Below are 12,866 nucleotides of genomic sequence, written 5' to 3'. Positions count from 1 at the left end.
CTAACTACTAATCTATGTTGTGGGGTACATTCTTCGCCAGGGTAGGTTTTGGCATTTATAAGCCGCCCTCTTTCCCTATTTCTGGCGAGGATGTAGTCGATTTGGCTAGAGTGTCTGCCGGAGCGGTAGGTGACTAGGTGACTGGCAGGTTTCCTGAAGTTGGTATTGCAGACCATAAGATTGGTTGCATCACAGAACTCCAGCAGTCTGGTTCCCTCCTCGTTGCGGGAACCGAAGCCATAGCCTCCATGTATGCCATGGAAGCCCCCAGCACGACGTCCGACATGACCGTTGAAGTCTCCAGCCACAAAGAGAAGGTCCCTGTCACTCGTCGACGAGGTATCATCATTTAACGTCCGTTGTCCATGCCGGCATGGGTTGGATGGTTTTACTGGGCAGGCACTAAAATACAACAAATCACTGGAAGTCTCAGTCCCTTGTCACTTCCTCAATGAGGTCCAGTATCTGCAGATCCTTTCTCATCACTTCATTCCACACCTTCCACAGGTTCCCTCCACAACTGGAGATCAGCACCACTTTATTTATGCAGCTCTCCTCATCCATACACATCACATGATCATAGCACAGTCTTCTCTTTTGCCCACAACATCTGATGCCCTTTATATAGATGACAGATGAAACCTATTTTTATACACCCTAAAATAAGTTGGTGTTTCTCATACCCTGCTGTGTTTCTAATACATTTCACATAATGGAATAAATGTTTAAATGGATGAGCTGAATGAAATTATGAGATTATAATTTTTGTGGCCTCTTAGCCTCATCTACAAAGATGGAATTTTCATTTAATATATTGAAATCTCTTTATTTGTAACAGTGAAGTTAAAAGTCTAAAAAAATATAAATCTTATGGAATAAATAAGTTTGTGTGCCATGAAGAGAGAAAGTAGAATGTAAGGCAGGTAAGAGGATTGTTAAGCATATAAAGCATCAGCTAATAAGAGATGACTATTTTTGTATGGACAATAAATTCTTTGCTCTCTATTTACATCACAAAAACTTATTCCATTTTGTGAATTTTTTGAAGTGACTTCAGCAGGTGATAGTACGATTAGTTTCCTTGGAAACTGCTCGGCTGTTAATGCGGTGTGCAACATAATACATTCTCCTTTCGTGTTGGCAGAAAAGAAGGACGTTAAACGATGATCAGGATGGGGAATTGTTCAAGCAGGCGAAGTGGAATAAGCAGAGTTATGTTCCTTGTATTATGTTGTCCACTGCATTGACCATCGAACAGTTTCCAAGGAAACTAATAGTACTATCATCTGCTAAAGCCATTTAATAAAAATTCAATTTTAAATAAATTGATAAATGAAAAAGTTTGAACCTGATCTCATGCAATCACAATATGACAGGAATAAAAAAAATTACCTTTGTTCCACGATTTCTCTCTCGACCAAATGAAGCAAACCATTCTCCACCTCGCCTGCAAATTGCCTGCAATGGAATATCAGCAACATAAGACCTCACAAATTCTCTGAAATAACATAGCAACAACATAAGATACCACAAATTGCCTAAAACAGTATAGAAACAATACAAAACACCTCAAATTCCCCATGGCAATATGCTAATAGCATAAAATACCACCAATTGCTTGCAATAAAACAGTGCTCCTTAACCAGTATGCTGTAGCACACTGGTGTACCACAAAATGATGATAGATCTGTCGCAGTGTAACATGAACACAATTTTTTTCCCTACACTTTCAGTAATATTTTTAGTTCAGGAGTGCTGCTGAATTTTGAAAAAACTATAAATGTACCACAAGTGAAAAAAGGTTGCAGAGCACTGCAATAGAATATCATAAATTATCAGGAATAGAAAATACATCAAAGTTACAAAATGAAGGCAAAAAGAGCTTTCCTGAACCAGCCATATTGAACAGCTAGTTCATAAAATGAATTCAATCATGGTACAGGCATGCTGAGTGATTAAGAAGTTTGCTTCATAACCATCAAGTAATAAGTTTGATTCTAATGTGAAGTATCCTGTCATCAAACCATACTTGTTTTCAAAGTAAGATATTTTCATTCTCCTGGCTCTCACATATCAAAAGCTAAAACTGTGAAATTTTTTGCTTATTGAAGATTGTAAATAAAGACATCATTTTTATCCAGGTATTGTTAATGGGAACATATGAAACAACAATCACACACTAGTTTCTGTCTCCCAATTCCACTCAGAAGAGAGAGGCCTTTTGTGAACAACAAAGGTAATAGCTCCCTGAACTTTTCCCAGCTGGTTCCTGTTCTAACAACTATGGTTCCTGAGCAACCTTCATTGCTGCTAATTTGGTCACCTAGGTAACAAAAACCGTCCACTACCTCCAAGGAATTCCTTGCACATTTGAGGAAATCTATTTCCTGCATATCCTTAGTGTTCATCGTACCTGCACATCAACTGCACACAAAGACTACTTTCTGTTAACCATGCTGTGATTCCATAAGGAAAGAGAGAACCTATGATCTATTTCAGGAGGAAGTTATTCTCAAACTAGAGAGATGGCCTGAAAGCTTGCAACAGGGTGGACTCCACTAAAGGTAACCACAAGAGCTAAGTGAGGTCAATTGATTAAGTTACTATCTCTCCTACAGTTTTCCACCTTAGTTTTCTATCCACCAAATTTTCTCACAAAGTTTAGGTTGTTTTAAGGATATGGTAGAGACACTAACCTAAGGTGCTGTGTTGCATGACTAAACCTAAAACAATATAGTTGCACAGTAAAATTTTTAACCACACAGTCATGCCTGCACTCAGACATTAAATATAAGAAATCATCTGGTATAGTTAGTTGATGTCCCCACCACCACCGCAACTAAATAAGAATGTTTACTCACAGGTGCCACAGCTACAGTTTCAACGTTGGACACTGTCGTGGGACACCCAAAGACACCCACATCAGCAGGAAACGGTGGCTTCAGACGAGGTTTTCCTTGCTTGCCTTCCAAAGATTCTATCAAAGCCTACAAGTACGAAAATATAAGGCTCAGTAAGATGGAAGAAACATTGTATACATATATGATGGCAAAAAAATAGTAATTACAAAAAACAAATAATTTTTAAATTAGACATGTCTGTATTTTAGGAGGAGTGGTACAGTCACTTTAATTAACTGCAGTATTTGACTGGGATTTATTTTATTTAAACAAAATTGGGGACAAGTGAAGTCAACATCAGTGCAATTTGGACTCAGGATGGATGTAATTAAAATACCATAAGGCATTTAGTCCACTATTATACCAATTCTGATAATCCACCACTGTCTTAATAAGGTTTCTAAATTAGGCAAAAGACAAGTAATTTTGAGGGAAGTGGGTTAAATAACTACACTGACTCAAGTACCTACCTGGTACTTCATTTTATTAACCCTGAAGAATGAAAAACAAAGCTGAGTTTACTGAGATTTCAAATCAGAATATAGAGGATGAGATGACACTTTTTTAATGCTCCCATCAATCCATCAGCCTTATAATTCTTTCTTCTATAGGTATAAGGCCTGAAATTTGGGACGGGGGGGGGCTGTCGATTAGATTGACCTCAGTACACAACTGGTACTTAATTTATCGATCCTGAAAGGATGAAAGGCAAAGTCGACCTCGGTGGACTTTGAACTCAGAATGGAGCGACAGGTGAAATACTGAGAAGTATTTCATCCAGTGTACTAATGAGTCTACCAGCTCACTGCCTTCATCACCATTATAATAACAACTGTTCCTAATTTTGGCCAGCAATTTTGAAGGGCAGTGGTGAGTCGATACTATCAACTGCAGTATTTGACTGGTACTTTATTTGATCAATCCCAAAAGATATAAGACAAAGATGACTGCAGTGAGATTTGAACTCAGAATATAAGGAATAGAAAGCAAATACCACAAGGCATTTTTCCAATGTTTTAATAATTCTGCCAATCCGCAACCCTTGTTGTAATAATAGTAATAATATTGGTCTCAAATTTTGGCACAAGGCCAGCAAGTCTGAGGGAGCAGGTATGTCGATTACAACAACCCCAGCACACAACTGGTGCTTACTTTATTGATTCCAAAAGGATGAAAGGCAAAGATGACCTTGGGGGAATTTGAACTCAGACTGTAAAGTTGGGAGAAATGCTAGTGATTCTGCCAGCTTGCTGATTTCACAACATTGTTAATAATAATGTCAAACAAGTGGAGACATGATAGGGTTGAAAGGATTCTTAAATACTACTGAAGGACATGACATGACAACCTCTCTGGTGCTGGTGCCATGGTAAAACATACTGAATAGAAACTGTAATGTGGTAAGTGTTAAGAAGAGCATCTAGCATTAGAAACCATATGAGTGAGACGTGGTCTTATGACTCTTCTATAAGGACAATAACTCCAAATAAGAACTGAACTAGACAGTGAGACCCATCCAACCTATGCCAGCAGGGAAAGCAGAGATAAAATGATGATGATTTCTAACATTGTCACAAATCTGCAAGGAAAGACATACAGATGATATAATCAACCCTAGTACATGTGCCAGATATTACCTTTATCAGCCTTTCATCTTTCTAGTTTTCAATAAAACAAAATAAACTAAAACACTGGGGTTAATTTGACTGATACTAGTGTTTAACAGGCTTCTTTAGGCAACAAACTAATGGTTCAGTTTGTTTTCTATCCATCAAGAGAAAATAAAAGCAAAAGCATTAACCCTTTAGCATTCAGATTACTCTGCCAAACTTACTTATTTAATCACATAGTTTGGATTTAATCATGCATTATCTCACAGCTTTGAAACTGCAATGATGTGATTGTCTATTTTTAAAATGACACTATCAGGCAGGTGTGAGAGGCCAGATTTGACCAGTTACAACATAAAACGGGTAGAATATTTGGGCTGGATATGGCTGGTTTAAATGCTAAAGGGTTAATAAACCAAGTCCACTTTCATCTAGTAAACCCTGCCATCTTCACACAAAGATTAGCTTTGCCCTTTAAACAAAAACAATAAAATATCCAGGAATGAAAATTTACTTACTGTTTCTTCACCACATATATAGGCTCCAGCACCCCGGTGCACAAATACATCAAAATCATAACCAGAATCACAAGCGTTCTTACCAATTAACCCAGCAGTATAGGCCTGAAAAGACAAACATCTATAACAGTGACTGTCATCAGGACTATCACCAACATCTCTTGGTCCTTTATTTTCATTAATCATAGAGTCCTCTAGTGATATGTTATCTCCCAAGCTCTTTTACTAATCTTCATCAATGATTACATGCCTACCACCAACACAATTCATTACTATGACAACAGAAATGCTCACATTTTAAAACTTCTGTGCCAAAGTCACTTTGAAACTTCCCAGTACCACAATATAATCAACTCAGGTCTCTAATAACATTATATAGTCAGCTCAGGTTTTCCTAGAACCACAATGTTGCTAGCTCAGGTCTCCCTAGAATCACAATATAGCCAACTCAAGTTTTCTCCAGTGCCTCAATGTACCCATCTCAGGTAACCATCTTGTGTCTCTCTAGTGTCACTGATCAAGGTAACATGCAAACTCAATATAATTCTGTATACTTTTACTTGAGAGTTATCAAACTGACTGGTAATTTGACAATATGACTGTGGAATGGTTAAAATCTTGCTAACAGCTGAGAATAGCACCAACCACCACCCTACTGTCTATCAGTCTTGTTTACCAAAATATTCTTTACCATATAAACGAGAATCTGACAATGTTTACTCAAGAAATGCAACTGTTATTCTCTAAGAAAGAGGCAAAACTCTGCCACAAATCTCCATAGTTACACATCTAATTAAAGTAATCTCTTTCACAACAAATGGTAGTTGTGAGAATCTTCAGTCAACTAAGAGAGAGATGAGGAGGAGGTGGAGGAGGAGAGGGGAGAGAGAGAAGAGGAGAGAGAGGCAGGAGATGAAGTGTGTGTAAGAGAGAGAGAGAGAGAGAGAGAGAAAATTTGACTTACTTCATTAATGGCAATCTGCAAGTTAGAAGCTTCATTATAAAATTCTCCACGAATATAGATGTAGGCTAAAAGATAACAAGGTAAATTCTTGATTAACTATACAGTAATTCTTTAGAGCAAAGAAAGTGTAGATGATAACGATGATGATAATAATAATAGTTTCTTATTTAGGCACAAGGCTAGCAGTTTTAAGAGTAGTCAATCAGAAACAGAAGGGTTTATCATAACAGCCTAGTATCAATGACGTATCCCATCATAAAAACTGGTGGGACACACAAACTACCTTCAGTGCTGAAAAAGATCATATCTCACTCCTATGGAACTTTTCAGTCCAAACTGACAGAAAGATAGATGCAAATAGGCCAGCTGTCATATGGAAGGATTTCAGATGAAAATCATGCCTCTTCATCGATATGACTGCCCTGATTGATATAAGTGTATCTGTCAAAATCTATCAAAAGTTGAGCAGGTACAAAGATCTTGAAATAGAAATTGGCAAAATGTGGAAACTTAAGACTAAAACAATATTCACAATTGTAGGTGCCCTAGAAATAATAGCAAAGGAAACAGTACTCATGGGAAACAGAACCTATTACCTATCTCAAATCCCAGGGGATTCAAAAATGGAAGAAATCCAGGAAACAGTACTCATGGGAACTGCTCATAGTCATTGAAAAATACTATATAACTGCAAAGCAATCTTTTTCACATACCAGAAGTACATTTTCTAAAACAATACTTCTTATGAACCTAAGGTACACAATTAAAACACTAATCCCTCTCCCCAAACTATATTCTTCTCCAAAACATGACAGTTACTAAACATCCTAATCATAATGCCCTCTTCAACTTACAATTTGCTGTCCCTCGAAAGTAAAATTGACCTTGATTTGAATGCAGATGTAATAACCGATTTTGATAGCCACCACCCTATAAAACAACAATGATAATATCTTACATCGATAAATATAGTAATTTCTGAAAATAATAACCAACCTGCTCTCGCGCCCATGGCTCGACCAGCTACCAAACAACCTTCAATAAGTTTATGAGGGTCACATCGGATGATTTCTCTGTCTTTACAGGTTCCTGGCTCACCTTCATCTGCATTAACCACAAGATATTTAGGTCTGTAATGAAAGCAAACAAAACATCATGCTGTTACTGTATGTTAAAGTATGGACACTTCGAATACCAGTGAGTTTACAAAATAGCTAAATAACCCACCAAATTCCAAATTGCTTTCACAAGACACTGATCAACCTGAAGCTAGGATAGAAAACATGTGACCTTGCATGAAAAAGTGTCACAAAAAAGTATTCCTTGTCAACATTACTGTACTTTTCCAAGGCATCTGTTTGCAAATAAATGCTTTATGTCTGCCAGTACAGCGTTAGAGATATTCAGTTTGTATAGAGTGCCAAGTCCTTATGGTTCATAAACAAATGATGTCCAGTAAGACAAATGAAATTTGGAAATAAACAAAAGGGCAGCTGAAAAAATAAAACGTCTTACCTCCCATCTGATGGTTTATTCATGAAACCCCATTTCATTCCAGTTGGGAAACCAGCTCCACCACGGCCTCTTAAGCCAGATGTGACAGTTTCTTTCAGGATCCATTCATGTCCTTTCAGAATAATTTCTTTAGTCTTATACCAGTCACCCTACAAAAAGACATAAAACAATAACATTAACAACAATAGGATTCCATAACAGAACTTTTTCTATTCCAAAATTCTGCTTTGAAAGAGTGATTGAAAGAAAGGTACAGCATTACGTCAAGGAAAAAGATTCAACTTGCTTAACTGCTAAACTCTCTCAGGCAAAATTCCAATGTCACCATTGTATTACTGATAAGTGTAATATGGGACTTCTACTTTCTACAACACAATCTTAGGTGAAAATAACAAGACTTACCCTAGCTAAAGCGCCTTTTAAGCGGAAATCATGACGACCATACAAGTTGGTAAAAATACGGTCCTCATCTTTTAAAGGTCCATAAACATTCTGAAGGTAGAAATAAAAATATAATTAGTGTATCCAATCATACAAACATTATAATAGACAAAAAGAAAAACATGAAAAATTATGAAACTAGAGTTTTAAATAGTTCTGTTGTGGTTAGAAATAATTCCACATATTACTTAACAATTTAAAGATAGTTTAGGGTGGAGTTTTACCACCAAATGCATTGGTAACAGGAAGGATATCAAACCATAAATCAACTTCTAAAAGCCTGATCAACTGATACCAATATAGTATAAAGTTAATATAAAATGATAATGATCTACTTTATTTTGGTAGAGGCATATTGGCTATTTAAAATATGGAATTTAATTGGCATCTTTAGTCCTCTTTACTGTGAACTGACAAAAACACATTTTTGTCATAAACATATGACCCAATTACAGATATTTCTAATTCTAATGTTTCTTCAAATATTTGACTTGATGATGGTTGTGATGTCATAGCAATTGTAAGTGTTAGGGTTGTGAAAGGCCTCACTTGGGTTCGCATACACAGACCTACAGAAACAGGTTGTCAATCAAACACTTAAGAACAATACCTAGATCTTGCACCCACCTGGGACTATGCTGCACACTGTTATGTAGTAGTTTGCGACATATAATGTATTGGACAACCAGTTCATAGGTCTTGAATTCCATATATGTTACAGACATTTTGTCATGTATTTGGATAGAATAAATTTTCATAATTTAAATTTCAGAGTTGTTACCCTGCTTTTTTTAAAATTTTTTAATCATGATAATATCTCGTCCACTTCAAACTAACTAACTGAATCTAAGCACACCCGCAGAAGTCCCTCAGACATAGAGATATTTACTTATAAGGTGCTGGGAAGCAAAATGGGGCATATTGCATTTGTTTAATTGTTAAGTCTCTTCGTATGTAAACATTTGGTTTTGGTGTTGTTTACAATGGAGAAGGCAGGTGGATTTGAGTCACTGGATGTTGGAAACACTATAGAGAACATAACTCTAGTTTGATAATTGATATTGTACCCATTTTAATGAGCATATTGAGTCTTTTGTTTGACTAGATCAGGTAAATTCAACATTACCTTTTTGGAATTAGTTGTCTGATTTCTAACAACTGAGTAACCAACAGCAGCTTTGGTGAGTTGGACTGGAAAGAGAAAGAAACACATTTGTTAATAATTTCGTCAGAGATGGCAAGGAAGTGTTTGTTGCCTTTGCTTGCCTTACTCTCAGACAAATGAGACAAAGTTGAAGTTTTTGTGTTTTATAATCAGGTGAAATTGGAATTTGAAGACTAAATGAAGAGAACAAACAACTTAGCTGGTCAAATTGAAATAGGAATGTGACAAAAGGCAACAGGGAGTAATTTAATGCAATAGTCAAAGCAAACAGACAGATTAAAGGCATAGAAGGAAAATAATAGGAGTATCATCATCATTCACATCCAGTTTCCATACAGGTGTTACTGTCAGAAAGTAAGAAGCCAGAAAAGATACCTCAATGCAACCCATCTTTTGCTTGAACAATTTCATCAATTCATTGCCCTCAACTGGTACTTCATGTATTAATACCAAAAGAAAGGCAAATATATCATCTTCATTTAGCGTCCATTGTCCATGCTGGATGGTTTGACCAGGGCTGGTAAGCTGAGGGGCTGCACTAGCTGCCTAAAAATTCATGAGGCAGAAAAAATATGCACTCCTATATTTGTCAATAGAGTGGTATATTAATTGAAGTGCACAATATTATATATTCATTACAGCAAATCATACCAATCAATTTCATAATAGAGGTTCAACAGAGTGTTAGATAACAGACCGATTATGTAACCCCATGCTCTTCAGAGTAATGGAATAAATATATGCATTCCATAACCACCATCTCTGGAAAGCACAGGGTTACATAATCAGGCTGTTATCTAACACTCCGTTGAACCCCTAGTGCAAAACCAATCGGTAAGATCAGCCGTAATGGATATATAATACTGTACACTTCGAGATATATATATATATATATACAGAACGGAGTAAGCACATAAATGTGAAACAAGGTGGAAAAAGGGGTACTCAAATACCAGAGGTAGAGTAATATGCTTTATTTAAGAGCAGCAGAAATATAACAAAAGCTGTTACTTAGAGTTTCACGATTTGTTAACAAATCTGTCCGACGATCGGGAACGCGAAACTCTGAGTAATACCTTTTGTTATATTTCTGCTGCTTTTAAATAAAGTGTGTGTATATATATATATATATATATATATATATATATATATATATGGTCTAACCCATGCCAGTATGAAAACGGACACTAAATGATGGTGATGATGGTGGGAAGATGAAATTAAAAAGTTTTATTTAGTTACAAACTCCAGCGTGTGTGTATGTTCTCCGAATGGAGGATTAGTACATCATGGAAATGCTGTCAAAATAGCATACGTTATGGAAGGATAACAAATGCCCTATTCTCAAATTAAATATGAAGAAACTACACGAGAATACAGGAATAACATTTGAAAGAAGAAATTAAATGATAATATGGTTTAAACGGAGTGGGAATCTCGAAGACAACAAAGTTAGGTATATTTTAAGTTTTGGATCCTCAAAACAACAAAAACGCAAGGTTCTTTACGTATCTTGCAGGGTGCTTCATTTCCAAATTGAAATATTAAGATGCCATTTGATTATGAAATATATTATTTCTTTTTATTACGATGTATGTTTACTTTCTGCGCTTGCTTAGTTTCAAGGTCTAATTATATAACAGAACGACACCCGTCCAGGTAAATATATGCTCTTGATTTCCTTCAGCATGTTTGTTTTCCCTACTCACATAAAATAAAATTGGTATTTCTCTATGGACGATAGAGATGATTAAGTTACATAAAACTGATTTCAATCTATCGGTATTTGACTGGTATTTGGCTGATCGATCTCAGTTAATTGAGTCCTTAAAGAGATGAAATCATAATTTGTTATATAAAGCAAGAAGATGGAAATGAAATTGTGCGACGTTCGTGCTTTTCTAGGTGTTATACTATTAACAATATAAATAAGGTGTAAAATTAAATGGAATGAACCGGGGATTGAAACCGAAAATGGGGAACACGACCAGCGAGGAATTATTCTCTTGCTCTCAGGAGCAGGTCGTGTGCCTAAAGTAGAAAAGATTATTTTGACGACCTCGACAATGTCAATGGTCGCAGGATTCAAACGGGTAGTAATTACAAAAGATCCGGGAGATTTAGAGTGAAATACATGAAATAAGAATGTATGTATACATACCCTGTCTGGCTGACACTGCAGCCGACGACAGAGACCGGAGAGATGCAGCCATCACAACGATGTAAATCTCCAGACGCCCTTTCTAAGGTCGCCCAAATTAGATCCGCACTGAATATTTTAACATACATCCATAACATTTACGTATTATATTCAAAATTAGTGTAATTATAAATCTAATTTATAGTAATAATAATGCAATATCTTTATGGTAATATAATATTCTTTAATTTTTTTCTCTTGTATCAATGATTATTAACTGCGGATTATGTAAACGAAAGACGAATTCATGAATTGTGTAGAAGTTATTGAAAACTAACTGCTTGACTCGAGGTGTTATTTTTATAAGATTTACTGAAAATGAAATAAATTCCAATTATTAGAAGAGTAATAAATAATATTTGCTTTGTGTCATTTAGTGATATACAATAGTTCATTATATGTTATTTCTTTGATTTTGATTAAGAACTGCAAAAGATAACAGTTTACAATAATAAATGGAAATAGCAATGAAAATGAGTATAAGAGAGCGAGAAAAAGAAAAAAAAGCCTGCATACTCAATTATACACGGTACCTGAGAGTACAGGTGTTCCTCTCTTATCATTTTTTGAGGCAACCCAATACGCAACTTTGATCTGAATTGTCTGTTTTTTCCGAATATAGAACCTTTTAAGTTTTTTTACATGCTAAACAGTAACGAGCGAGTTTATAAAACAAAACACTTTTGCGATTTCATTTACAACATATTTAATTACATGAATATGCCACATTAAAATCCAAATCCGAAACCCGAAGCACAATTATTATTATTTTTTTTTCTTTATAATCATTTGCATGTCCAAAATCAAAAATGGGAAAAGAGTAGCAAAGAAAGAAAGAACACGTCAATTCAACACCAAGTGCCTCAGTTTACCACACACCTCAAGGTTCAACAAAACCTTCTGAAGCAAGCCAACATGCTCATGGCATTACCATGGGCAATAGTAAGGCTAAGATGTTGGAACAGCCAAGCATCCTCATGGGCATCATCTAACACTTCGGTAAGGTGAGCTGCCAACGATGACAAGAACTTCACCATTAGCAGCCCAGCCCCTCCAAACGTCTCCAACACCACAGAGATAGGTCACTGACAGGTGACCTTTTACCTCTGTTGGCAACAAAATGTATCTCATTCAGAGTGAAAGGTGAATTGTATGATGCTTCTATGTAAACAGCAGTCCTACATGGTAGTTAGACATGGGCCTTGAATGCAAAGGACATGCAAAGACTAGAGAGGAATGAAACCGGTATGCTCTGTTAAATGTGGAATGTCAGTGTGCATGTATGACAATGGGCTAAATTATTGAGAGAACAATTAGGCATAAGAGGAATCATGTGTAGCATACAAGAGAAAAGACTGCTGTTTAGGTCACGTGATATGTATCCATGAGGACAGCTGCATAAAGTGCTGGTCACTTAAAGTAGATGAACTTGTAGAAGAGAGGGGTCCAGAATGATATGAGATGAAGTCGTAAAGGGTGATCTCAAGATGCTGAGCCTCATGGAAATTACAAAGGATGCTTGATAATTTGCTGTGCTTAAGAAGATTCATTAA

General features: G+C 36.2%; 1 protein-coding gene across 1 annotated transcript in view; it reads right to left on the bottom strand.

Annotated features, from left to right (window-relative positions):
- The window catches only part of LOC106874930 (NADH dehydrogenase [ubiquinone] flavoprotein 1, mitochondrial), a 19,062-nt gene extending 7,666 nt beyond the window's left edge, over positions 1-11,396 (bottom strand). The window contains exons 1-9 of the mRNA XM_014922844.2: positions 11,275-11,396; positions 9,075-9,139; positions 7,910-7,999; positions 7,508-7,656; positions 6,989-7,122; positions 5,993-6,057; positions 5,029-5,133; positions 2,862-2,987; positions 1,393-1,458 (exon numbers count right to left, since the gene is read on the bottom strand). Coding sequence (XP_014778330.1) covers positions 1,393-1,458; positions 2,862-2,987; positions 5,029-5,133; positions 5,993-6,057; positions 6,989-7,122; positions 7,508-7,656; positions 7,910-7,999; positions 9,075-9,139; positions 11,275-11,326 — 852 coding nt within the window. The 5' untranslated portion in view covers positions 11,327-11,396. The remainder of the gene's footprint in view (positions 1-1,392; positions 1,459-2,861; positions 2,988-5,028; positions 5,134-5,992; positions 6,058-6,988; positions 7,123-7,507; positions 7,657-7,909; positions 8,000-9,074; positions 9,140-11,274) is intronic.
- Between the last annotated feature and the right edge of the window lie 1,470 nt (positions 11,397-12,866).

The sequence above is a fragment of the Octopus bimaculoides genome, chromosome 10, assembly GCF_001194135.2.
Source record: "Octopus bimaculoides isolate UCB-OBI-ISO-001 chromosome 10, ASM119413v2, whole genome shotgun sequence".
NCBI lineage: Eukaryota > Metazoa > Mollusca > Cephalopoda > Octopoda > Octopodidae > Octopus > Octopus bimaculoides.
This window is presented reverse-complemented; position numbering and strand designations above follow the sequence as displayed.